This window comes from Hippocampus comes, unplaced genomic scaffold (genome assembly GCF_001891065.2).
Source record: "Hippocampus comes isolate QL1 unplaced genomic scaffold, H_comes_QL1_v1.1 scaffold159, whole genome shotgun sequence".
NCBI lineage: Eukaryota > Metazoa > Chordata > Actinopteri > Syngnathiformes > Syngnathidae > Hippocampus > Hippocampus comes.
This window is the reverse complement of record NW_017805742.1, coordinates 792,503-805,431: the sequence shown is the minus strand read 5'-3', so window position 1 is coordinate 805,431 and position 12,929 is coordinate 792,503. Positions and strand designations below refer to the sequence as shown.

Here is a 12,929-nt window from a genome sequence, read left to right as displayed (position 1 = left end):
GCAGTGGAAAGCGAACACCTCCCCTCTTTGTCATGTGTTCCTCTGCATCTGCTCCAGGCAGAGAATGATGACTTTTCCCCACACAAAGGCACAATTGACTCAGGCTGAGCCGGCGGGATTTACGAGGAAGATATGATAGAAGTCGGCCATGTGACCTGTTCTTTCCTGGCCGGCGTGCTGTGTCCCACGGCGGCCGGAAGCTGCTCAAGCTGGTTCGGAGGCGTAGCGGGTTCAGCGGCTTTCGGGTTCTCCCTGGGAGTCTCTGTGCTCTCCTCTTGCTGCTGCTGCTGCTGCTGCTTGGCCTCAGAGTCTGCGCCTGATTCGGTTGTCATGGTAAATTACGCTGGAGCGGAAGAAGAAGAGGATGAGTCAGCTGACCACTTAGGGGGTACGGCGCACTCCATTTGTTTCAGCTCTGTTAACCGAACAGAAATTCGAGACACAAGCAAAGATTTCGAGATAGGGCTGTAGAATGAACATCTGATATGAATAACCCATGATAGATGTTTAGTACTGCTTTGTTGTTCGTTTGTTTGTTTGTTTCTACTTCCTGTTTTGGTTTTTGTCACCTGTACTGACGAACAGTTTGTCAACAAAAAGACTTCCATTTGGACATTGTGACTGATGTTAAAACATTTGAATTCAGCTGTGGTTTTAATTTGGCAAGTTTTTACTCCCTGTTTTGGTCCACATTTCAGTTGGTTTGATCGTCTCTAGTTTCCGAACATTTTGTGAACAAAAGGACTTCGATTTTTTTCCCTACCATACACTTGTCGCTTGTGATGAAATCGTGTTACATGTGTGCATTTTGTTTGGTCTTACATGACAGCAGTTGAGTTTATTTTATACCCATATTAAAAATGTGGGATGTGAAGTTGAGGATATTTTGTGAGATCTCACAAAGCTATCTTGGGATTGAAGGGCACGTCAGTATAAGAAAACCACACACGTTATGTCCCACAGGTCCTAATCTGAGCTAATGAGAGTAAACATATGATGGCATGTTTTGACAAATAACAGTGACAGATAGTATTTGATGCTCTGGGGCCCCACTGGTCTTAGCTAACCCACGGGCTGTGCTCGAGAGATCAGAGGGCATGTGTGCAAGATTTGTGGGTGTCTGCTGTTGCGGGGGTTGCTAGTGGTGGACGATTACCATTCTGCGGCCGCCCTTCTCTTACTCCCTTCGGCTCTATTTATAGGGCTCTGTTTATTCCGCGCTCGGGAGGATGTCGGGGACACCGGATCAACAAAGGCAGCACTGTCGTGTGAGGTATTCCCCCGAAAAATGCTTTGCACCAAAGATCAAACTCAAAAGGATAACGAGACTGCAAAGCATAGCGCTATATAAAGAAGCAAAACTAAAAGTGGCCCCCACGACTGCTTTTTACATTAACAACGCTACCATATGTTTTAATGCTATAGGCATAAACCCTTCACATTTCAGGCTTCCCGCATGGGTCCATATGTCCTTCAGAACCTGGACCAAAACGTAAGGAGCCTGGCTGCATAGACAGGTTACACGATTACAATAACGCTGTGATTCAGCAATAATCAAGGATGACACTTGATATCAGCGTGCAAAAATATCTTTGCTCAAAACAGAAACAATCTAACAACTCCAAACTGTAACGATATTACGTACTGCACAGTGGCTGGTACTGAATCGGCTGTTTACTCAGGTTTCCATTTCTGGACTTCAGCTTTGAATTATTTAGTGCAAAAGTACATAAACGACTTCAAATGTGAACGAGAAATAAGTATAGAGGAATAATGAAAGAATAACTTGAGATCAGAGAATTGTCAATATATTCACACATATTGAAAATAATATTGTGAAAATCATAAACGGTGGTACAAAAATCTCTCTGTTGAAAAGCGTGACCACGATATTAAGACAGTGCTTTATATTGACATATTGATAGCGATACTAACCCCACTGGTGTCAGTATTTCTTTTTCATGCAATAATAAAGAGACTAAACAGATCCCAACATGAGCTCACACTTTAACAGCCTCTTTAACTCCCAAACTAAAGCGCATTACACGTGTATATCAATGTCAAGGGCTACCAAAACAAATGAACGTCCACTCCTGAAATGAACGGTGAGGAATTTCAAAGCGGCTGTAAATCCCGCCTCGGGGCATTTATAGCAATTCTGAAATTGCTTTCCCTGAGTGGATTTCACTTTGGTCCTTCCAAACATGCTGATTGGGTTGCTTTCAAATATCCAGACGATGTATCACACCGCAAGGTTGCAAAGAGTTGATTAATACCATTTGCAAGCTTCTGCAGCAGGAAGTGATCAAGTCACATGATCCAAATGGTAAACTTTGCCTTCAACAAACTATGAGGATAGAGAAAAGTGGGTCTCAGCATGACAGAAATGTGGAGGAAGAATAGGTTCAGTCACACAAGCCAACAAAGCACACAAGTCATCTTGTGCGTGGACCACTACAGGCATTATGCGTAAAAGAAAGATGCCTTCACCAGCCATTTTAAGATGGTATAAAGAGAGGAAGGCGATCCAATTCAATCACAACAAAAGTCACTGCGGTCTTACGCTTTGACAAGGCACTTTTAGAAATTGCTTGAGTGTGTTGAAATCAGAGCTTTTAGAATTTCAGCATGTCCACATCGCCATTGGAGTGTTCAACAAATCCCAGCTTTGCTTTATTTGCTGTTTATTTGCGCGGGTATCACTTGATAGCCCGTACAGCATACTTCCTCTATACATTCTTATGACTAATATGTGATTTGCAGGTATCTTTTTATTCAACACCAGAATTGATTTTTCTTTGCCAACTTCAATTCAAACTACCGGTACTCTAATAAGAGGCAAGTTAAGTAGGCAAAAATCAAAAGCACAATAAAAGCGCTTGCGTGTCTCCCCCTACATAAAAAAGGATGACGTTTTCACCAGGGCCCAAAATAATCCCAACGATGGAAATATTCAAATATATCAGATATCTATCAAATACAGTGAAACTCCTCTACAACGAAATCATGTTTGCAGCAAGACATTTTTCACAACAGGGGACTTTTCACGACAGCAAATTTATCTCAGATGTAAACACACAGAAAAAGGGAAAGAAATTGCGAAATTTATGATCAGCATCCACTTTCACGTACATCAATTTCTTGCATAATGACTTTGACTTTGCTTTCTCCATCTTTCATTTTTATTACTTTTACCCTGTCTTCGAGCGTTAAAGCTTTTCTTTTCTTCACTCCTTAGTCTGCAAAGGTACGTTTTTGTAGCCATTTTAGCAATGCAACGTTTGTGCTGCGTCTGAAACTAACAATAACAAATACTTCCTGTACTACTGCGCATGTGTAAACCACTGTGGTGTTTGCTGTAGCCGTTTCCGAGCTAAAAAGTAGGAGTCGCTGTAGTCTAAGGTTGGATTAGACTTTTGCGTAAGGTTTGCTTTTGTTATAGTGAATCTCGTTGCGAGGCAAGGGCAGAAAAAACGATTTCGTATAACGTAACAACAGGGGGACTTTTCATTGTAGGGGGAGCAGAAAAGTGGGAATGGTTTTAATGCATGAAGATTTTTTCACACTCTGGGGGATTTTCGCCCATGTAGGTTTCGTTGTAGAAGAGTTTCACTGTATCTCCCAACAATATAGGTTTATGTACAGTGTATGGCTACATTACATCGGTGTCACTGAGCGTGTCAGTGCTAGTGGATGGATGGACATTTTGAAAGTTCCATTTGAGATCACCTCACATATGCAATAGGATGAGGCATGGCCATCTGCGCCGAGTGCCATTAGCCCGTGTACAACACAGCTGGGCCCCCGCCCCCCAACCCCCTCACCCCACACTCCCAAGCACCCCGGAGGCGCGCGGGGTTTGCATCGCCGGCGTTTTTCTGACACATCACTCCAGCCGAATGGCAAGCCGGCCCCTCCCCGACATGGCCGCTGGGGGCTGACAGCTGCCGCGCACAATCCTAGCCACTGTAACAGGAAACCATGTTGCTGGGTTTGGACGTTTGGATTAAGAGTTTCCAGATCCCTAAAGTGCTTTTAAGTGGCCTGAATTGCAAACAGAAGGGAGGGCTGCGCGATTTGATTAGTTTGGTCCAAAACGACCTGCTTTCTTGTCTGTAGTCATGAGACTATCACACAATCTCCATTTAAACCCAGTTAATGTCTTTTTACATTGAATTTGAGATAGTCAAATATTCTCCATCTCTAATTGCGATGCTGGTCGACTTCAGATTATAATGAGATGACACAGAATTTAACAACGGGACCGGGTGATTCCAAATTTAAGAACGTAACGCGAAACATTATGTAAGGTACCAAACTGAATGAAAACATACACGGCTATCTGAATGGGTCAGATAGTTATGGAAAAAAAAACATGTACTACACCGCATTGTACTGTGCCTTACTTGAATGTCAACAGCGCAGTAAATGTTCGTATTTACATCACAGCTATACCCATTGAAGTGGACGGTGGGCACTTGTGACATCAATTTTAGTTGACAGCAGATGGCAGTACAGGACAAAATCTCAGCCTAACCTAAACATGGCAGAGCAAGGACTGAGATCTGGGGATGGTTAAGAGGGATAAAAAAACTCCATAACAGTCTGCCTCAGTTATGGTGATCCGTGACTATTTCGTGTAACTCTCGGTCCATAATCAATTCCCCTCTAAGAGTAAGTGTCACAAAAGCAATAATGTCTTTTGCAAGCATGCTGGCAGTCAAATTCAAAAGTTGGCTCAACTTTGAGGGCATTTTGTGTTTTAAATGTACAACTTCGGGGAGAATTCAACGGATTGCGTTTCGGCTTCCTTTCCAAGAGGACATGTGTAAAACATTGCTGGGCTACGCTTTCAACATCCCGCTGCTTAGCGCGATGCGTCGTAGCGGCCTTAACAATTCCAGCTATCCAAACAAGCCGTGCTTTCGTCTTCAGCGTCTTCTGCCAGGACACTCAAGTCTGCTCTCAATCCAAGTGAAACCGTATTTCACACACGAAAAGTACACGGTCGTCCAAGAGGCCCAAAACTCCCTCATTCCCTTTTTGCATGCGCAACAAAATACCATACAAATATCAGCAAGTCAGCAAATGGGCTCTTGCGGATGCCTCGCCAACCTTGCTTTGGTCTATCTTTGTGACAACCGAACTATAAAAATGGAAACTACAAAGTGGCACGCTTTGATCATTCACACAATGCTAGCTCGCTGCGGTAATATCACAACACCACGTCCTCACCTGCAGTGATAAAGTGGGCCAGGCTATTTGGTCACCCTTTATGTTGGAAATGCAAAAAGAAATGCATACAGTGCTGAACTCAATTGTTTGGTGGAAAATGGGTTTACTGTACCTCACAATAAAGCAGTTTCTTGTGTTTCTTGGGAGGCTGGTACAAATGACTGACATTTAAATTCCTTTCAAAATTGGAAAATGAGTTGTTATAAGAGTACACTGGCCAATGATCAGCCGGTCACAGAACAAATGAAACTTGTAAGTCAAGGAACTACTGTATTAGAATATAAATAGTTTAACAGTTTTTGCATCATGATGTAATGCTTCACTGGCCATTAAGATTGTGCTCATTCTCATGTACGTGCCATCACCATCAGGGGGCCGCACAATATATACATGCTACGAGAAGAAGAGGTTCACAACTATTAGTTGTTTTTTTTTTTTCGCAGAGGATAAAGAATGCATGCCAGTGAGAATTGTTATATGGTCTGCCTACATGTGTGCCTGCACCAGTTGCTTGTTGTCAAATACTACGGCAACCTAACTAATACTTTTGTTCGCCCGTCTATGGCATTTCCATTGCACATTAGCAAGAAGACATTCGAAAATTGGGTCTAATCCTCAACCACTATGTCTCGAAGCTGAAAATTTCGCTTCCCACTCTGGGCGAAAAAAAACCCCACAATAGCCAAGTCCTGGCTCATCTCAAAAACAAAAAATAAATCTAAAATTGAGGTACCACTGTATAAGGAGTCAATCCAATGAGACTTAATTATCCTAAAAAATGAGCACATCATTCCTTTTGGATTAGCCACAAAATGAGAATCCACAGGCATACTCATTAAGCAGATGAACGGAAAACAAAGCCCACAATGTTGAACATCAACAGGCCAGTGTGCATTTGTCCACTGACTCGAGATCAGCGACTGGGAGGATGCGAGGATGCAAAAGCAGCCACACCGACTGAGTGTCACCCTGACCACGCCTACCCGCACTGCAGATCACAAACAGCCCCACAAAATGTGTGCCGTCCTGACCTCCACGTTTTGCAACATGTTAGTGCAAGTGTAGCTTTCTGAATTGTAAACCCCCCCGCCCCCCACACACACACACACAATTACACACACCGCCACGCCGAGCCACCACCGGAGACGTCATTTTGAATCAAAGTTGCTGTCGCCAGTTGTTTTCTTTCACTTATTTTTCTTTCGCCTCGAGGCTACATCAAACAAGCTAGCTCACCTTTTAACGTACAGCCTTGTAGCTTTAGCCACACGTCAACTTTAGCCTCTTATGCTAACGTTTAGAGAGCAAAATGACTTATTTGAACGCAGCTCTCCTGACAGAAACGTCACTGTGCGTCACCAACGTACGTCCACGACCGTGAAAGCGGCGCATCTGACGTGACGACGAGCTCCCCTCCCCCTATTTGCCGTGACGAAACATAAAAAAATGTGACAAAACTGTTTTCATTACCAGAACCGTTCCTCGCTGGGCTGGTTACGCGGGTTGCATACGCCGTACGTAGGCTTGTGTTCCCTGACAGCTCCGCCGATCTACCGCCGTTCGTTCTCCCTCCGCCCTCAGCTGCGTCCGTGCCGCCGCGAGGAGAATTGTGGGAAATTGAGGCGCACGTACGCACACACTGGCGTTGCGTGCGCACACTCGCCCGCGCCGTCTCTCACTCTTGCGCGCGCGCGCGCACGCACGCACGCACGGGTAATTAATGGACGAGGCTGATTTTTATTGGGAATGATACAGCACTGTTCAAAAGGAAATGTGTGACGTCACCAAGTGGCCTCTAGTCAAACGGTGCGTGGAGTGGGCACAACAGTGGAATATGCACTATTAATGTGGTCATTTTCATCATCAAAAATGTAACATGATATATAATCAACAAGAATTCCTGTCATATTTGTTGCGTTCATTTTCCCTCATTTTTTAACTTGATAAATGCAACATTGATTTATCGAGAATAATGAAATAAAGAAGGGTAAAATAAACTGTTACATTTCATTTATTAATTTGAATTTGATTAATTATATCACATTTATGACAAATAATTTTGATAACACTTAAAGCCACAACATTATGACCACATTCAAACGTAGTGGTGGCCAAAATATGGCTAGCGGGCCACGTATGGCCCACTGTTCTTTAATCTGACCCACGGAGAAGTTAGCAAGAGTCGCTGTCATATTTGTTGTTTTCTCTAAAATGGATTCATTCAAATGTACTAATTTTTTTAAATGTGTTGTCTTCATTTATTTCATTAAATATTTGGTAAACGGATTTATTGTAAATAAAACAATCAATAAACATCATGATCCTAAATGGCCAATTACTTATAATTGAATTTATTGGAAATAATACAATTTCTACTGGTAGAATATGGGCTGCTGCCTTCCTGTGTAGAGTTTGCATGTACTCCCAGACAGTGCTTGCATGGTTTTGCCCCAGGTACCCTGGCTACATACCACATTCCAAAAACATGTACTCACATTCACACCTATGGAAAAGATTAGTGTTTTAAATGAACCAAAGAGGCATATTTTTAAAAGCTGGGGGGAAGCCGGAGTAAACCCATGCAAGTACTTGACTTGTATAACTCCATTAGAGAAGGTCGGAGCCAAGATTCAAACCGGGACCGCAGATATGTGAGGCAGACATGTGAAACCGCTATACGGTTCACCGTGCTGCTGACCAGAAGTTCCAGTGCAACAATACATATCACACAAAATTTTTACTCTACGTCCAAATATCAGATTTCATGTTAGCATGTCAGTGTTTTGCTTGTTGATAGAAAGCCTTCAGAAGTTCACTAGCAGAATAACAACTTCTATATATGAAATATAGTAATTTGTAGATCATTCAGAGTAGCTTTTTAAGATATGTATGACATTCTGGGCCTGTGGAGTCAACGCTGGCAAATGTAAGTAAACCACAGACACACAACTTGGCCAAACTAAAAGCAGTCATCAATCACTGCTGCGTCCCTGGAGGTGTCAGGCAATGAGGTTGACCACAGCTCTCGGCTAGAGTGCCTCCATTACGCCCATGCATTATGCCTTTGCCATTCAACATAAATTTAGACTGGGTGATTGATTGTTTCCCATCCCCAAACCCACGTTTGACAGCGCCTAACTTCTTTTTACACTTGTGTGGCCACAAAGAATGTACACTACAAGTTATGCCATTATAGCCGGAGGAAACCCACGCAGGCACGGGGAGAACATGCAAACTCCACATAGAAAGAATTCTGCACCTCTGCACTGTGAGGTGGACATTCTAACCAGTCGCCCACCGTGCTGCGGTTTTTATTATTATTATTATTAAAACCAGGCATTAGAGAAAAAATGAGGTGAGATCCGGAATCAGCGCAAAAAAAAAAAAATCTCGAAAAGTTTACTTGCATCTCTGATTAAAACATTTAGTCAAATTTTGTTGTTTAAGTGCACCAAAAAAAAAAGTTTTGTTTGAATTGACTCAATTTTATTTCATCAGGGGGTTGCACAAAATCAAATAATCTGGATCCATACACACAGTTAAAAAAATGTATCTGGATGCAGATGATTTTATTACGTGCGCCTGCTTGACGAAATAAAATTCAGTCACTTCAACACACAATTTTTTTTCAGTGTGTAATTACCAGATTGTGTGACACTGTTGACGCAAAATTAACCGCACTACTTATCTGCAACCATCAGAAGCGCCGTTGATACAATCTTGCTTTCTAAATGTCACCAGATTCTTGTGATGACCTCACGCATGAAACACGACAATATTGCATCATTAGAAAATAATGCTTTGAAAGCTCATCTACATGTAACTTTCATAAATAAAGCAAACCACTCAGTGTTGCTGATGAACTTCAAAGACACACTCCTGAAAGACACACCCACTCAGAAAATCAAAGCGGTCAAATATCCTAGAGGACGCAAACGCATCGCCATCATCGTCTGCTGCTGGCCAGAACATGTGCACGATGACACACAAATACACACAGAGCACGTTTTTAATGAGGTTGCTCCCTCTGGGTGTTTTTGTGCCTTTTTGCCTCCTGCCTCCCAGAGGGAACATGACCAAACTGGGTCAAACGTTTGACTTTTATTTCACTTAATTGCTGACATGTTGCGTGCCAGCACATACTCATGTCGAACACATTACCGCTCCACTTTAGAGCACAACTTCAGTGAACAGCAACAAAGACGTGCTCGAAATAGGTGATTCCTAAGTAGCCGCCGAGCTAATTGTAGCATGCATCATAAAGCAAGGAGAGAGTGAGGACTGCTTGTAAGCCTGGTAAGAGAGGTAACAAAATATTCCTTTACTCCCATATAGCAATACAAAGGATCGTTTTTTTCACGCTGACATTGTGCACACGTACCGCAATGTCACTATGTTACACGATGGTGCAATTCCTCCATTGACCATACACAACTCTTAACTGCTTTGACTTGGCAGGCAACGGCATGCGCGAGGATGACTTGGTGCAAGGAAGATCTAGAAATGCACAGTTGTACAAGAATATGAACACAATGCAGGGAGGGGCTGAGTGGAACTCAATTTCAGCCTTGGAGTTTCAGGGCTCAGACCAGCCCACTTTAGTTCACTGTGTTTGAATCAAGTCATACACGTTTACCCTTATTAGTGTATCAATCTGAACTATTTTTAATATTCTCTCGAATGATATTTATATGGTATTTGATCAGGATTCTAATTTACAATTGCGATCACGATCGGTGTTTAATTGAATAAGTATGGAAAAAAAAGTTGAAATGGGCAAAATGATATATGACGATAAATAATATACATAACATGACATAAAACATTTTACAGTTAACAAGGCTGATAAACGCTGTAAAGACGGTACGATTAAGGCAGCTAGCACTACACTTCCTGTTTGTGTTTTTATTTTGAAACCTATTCACGTCCTTCTGGCTTAATACTAAGCAGATTAATGCTAACTTTATGACAGCTACAGTAATTGGAGGAGATGTGTTTTTATTTTGAAACCTATTACGTCACTTGTGGTTTAATACTTAGCGGGTTGATGCTAACCTTATGACAGCTCCAGTAATCGGAGGAGACTTACCCATCATGCTTTGTTGCCGTTACAAGTAACACTTGTGCCTGTGCTGTGCTACGCCTATTTAACGTGTTATTTTTGCTTGTGAATAATGCAGATAACCCAAAATCTTCATAAATAGGATGGGCCATTTCTCTACATGGTTCAGATTTAGTAGCAATCACAAAATAAATTTCATTGTCACGTCTCTCTTTGAAGGCGAGAATTCAACTAAAATGTTGCTCAATGAAACTGGATTCAGGGGACGTTTTATGGAGAGGCATCAAACGTTACCGCCATAGTCAATTTCGTGGCAATCTTGAGGACAAAATTGTCTTCGAAGGACCCCTTGAAATGGCCAAAATGTCATTGAAATGATCGCTTCCAATCAAAAAGGCGTGTCATCAAACTTCACCCACAGGCAATGATGAAATTCTTGAAAATACAAACGATAACACTTGTAATAAAGTACACGTGTCAGCTGCGTTTATGTGCGGCGTGACTACGGACGGGGGGGAAAGTGTGTACGTGCGCAGATCAATGCCTCGTCACACATGCTGGCTCAGCACGACGACACAGGACATGTGATGTTCGGACTCTGCTAAGCTTATGTGGCTGCTTAAGTCGTCATTTTTTTTTTTTTTTTTAATGCTGCATACACACGCTTCCCTGTTCCTGTTCCTGCGCTGCTGTTCAGTAGCCAACCTTGACCTAGTTTAACCCCGAACCAGTCATTTTAACGGCAACGTCTTGGTGCCGATCAACCGATCCTTGTGGACAACATCACACTGAACAACAGATCACACAACCTTGTTAAACAATTTCACAGATGAACCGGTCGCAGTTTCCTGTCAAAACCATCACACCCGACCACCAAATGCATCCCCCATGACAAAAATTTGCCCAATTGCACCCATGTCAACAACACCAACAATACAATTGCACCCTATTGTCAGCTAATCACAACTGATCACAATGCCTGTTCGCAACGAACCTGATTGCACATGCCAGATGACCCACTTTTGACCAAATAATGGGCCACACCCCCTGTCAAGCACCACCGATCACACACCATGTTAAAAACGGATCGCACTTTCACATCATCGACTCGATGGTGAGCACCCAATTAAAACCCATTCCCATTGAGAACCGATCACCCACGTCAACAAGTTTGGACCCCAAACAAACGATCTCACCCACATGACAACAAACAATTGCACCCCCACATCACCAACTTTGTGCCATACAGTCGATCACACCCCGGCCACAACCATTCGCAACACCTCCGTTAAATATTTTACATCAAAGGACCGACTGCGCCCTGCTGAGGATGAGTTCTCTGAACATCAAATCACAGTCACCTGGTTCACAACATTGTGTCACACTGAACCCCCGATCCCACACCAGCGCATTAACTTCACATCTAATAATCAACCGCACCCCCCACATCAAGAGCTTTGTGCCAAAAAACAGATCGCACCCTGATACCAACTTCATACCGATCACACTGAACACCCGACCACACCCACCTCGTTGCCAATTTTGGGCCAAACTACTGGTCAAGTTAATTCTCCAAAAACTCTTTGTGAGCGACAACTGAAAGAAATCAATCTGTTGTGGCAAAGAACAGATCGCACTCCTGTCTACAACTACAGTATTTATTTGTAACGTCCAAGGTCATCTTCCTCCTTGTTGTACACAGTCGCATTTTTTTTTTTTGGGAGACTCTGAGTGTCATTGAGCTTGGAGTCTGGAGCTTGAACTGGATGAACTCCAAACAAGTTGGCTCCCAGCCTGCTTGTTTGTATTCCACCTTCCAATTAGTCAAAGCTACTGCCCCCTGCTGTCCAGCTCCATTCTGTAAGGCAGGTCAGCGAGCACACAAATGGCAACATTAAAACCTGATTTGGATGCGACAAACTGGGCCAAAGGTCCTGCAGCATCCCCCCCTGACGCTTCGGGGGGAACGGGATGTGAACACACAGTCAGCATAAGGAAAGCGTGTCTTATCACAAAGAGTTATAAAGAATGTTTTTGCAACCTTTGGAAAGTGACCCGCTCATGAGTGTGATTGTCAAGGAAGCAGTTTTGAAGGAAAGGGCGGTGCTGAAAAACTGACTGAGTCCTCGGAATCATTTGATCTTCAATCAAGGTTACGGTTATGTAGAAGACAAGCCACCAAGTGTATCACTACATCAGCGAATCTTCAAAAACACTTAACATGTAAGACTATAAAATCTTCACTGAAACTCAAAAATGTAGAGCTCTAAGTTTTTTGTGAAATCAAAGACAATTCTAATCTTAAAAAAAAAACAAAAAAACAATCAGTTTTGAGTCTAACATGGAGCTAGCATACTTTTTACATTAGAGAAAATTGAAAGCCTTCAATGAACTTAGCACTGTTTTTTTTTTTTTTTAACAAAAACAGCAGCTGCGTCCAAATTAGAAAGGCCACGTCCTCGGAAGTAACCTTCGCACGCTGGGATGTAGCCTCCGCGGACCGCATAAACCGTGGCGAATTTGAACAAGCCTTACTCATTTAAACTCAGCTGCGTGTGTGTCCTTCGGGAGCGGAAACAGAAATGCAGAGTCTGTCACTTACTCGTGATTCATCGCAAACGACAAATCAGCA

General features: G+C 42.8%; 1 protein-coding gene across 11 annotated transcripts in view; it reads right to left on the bottom strand.

Annotated features, from left to right (window-relative positions):
• The window catches only part of epb41l3b (erythrocyte membrane protein band 4.1-like 3b), a 39,721-nt gene that overhangs the window by 22,638 nt on the left and 4,154 nt on the right, over nucleotides 1-12,929 (bottom strand). For 3 of the 11 annotated variants that reach the window (XM_019883763.1, XM_019883764.1, XM_019883765.1), the window contains exons 1-2: nucleotides 6,706-6,853; nucleotides 156-343 (exon numbers count right to left, since the gene is read on the bottom strand). In XM_019883763.1, coding sequence (XP_019739322.1) covers nucleotides 156-332 — 177 coding nt within the window. In that variant the 5' untranslated portion in view covers nucleotides 333-343; nucleotides 6,706-6,853. Of the gene's footprint in view, nucleotides 1-155; nucleotides 344-6,471; nucleotides 6,611-6,705; nucleotides 6,858-12,899 lie in introns of those variants that run through there. The other 8 variants (XM_019883756.1, XM_019883761.1, XM_019883767.1 and 5 more) reach the window with 6 other exon arrangements.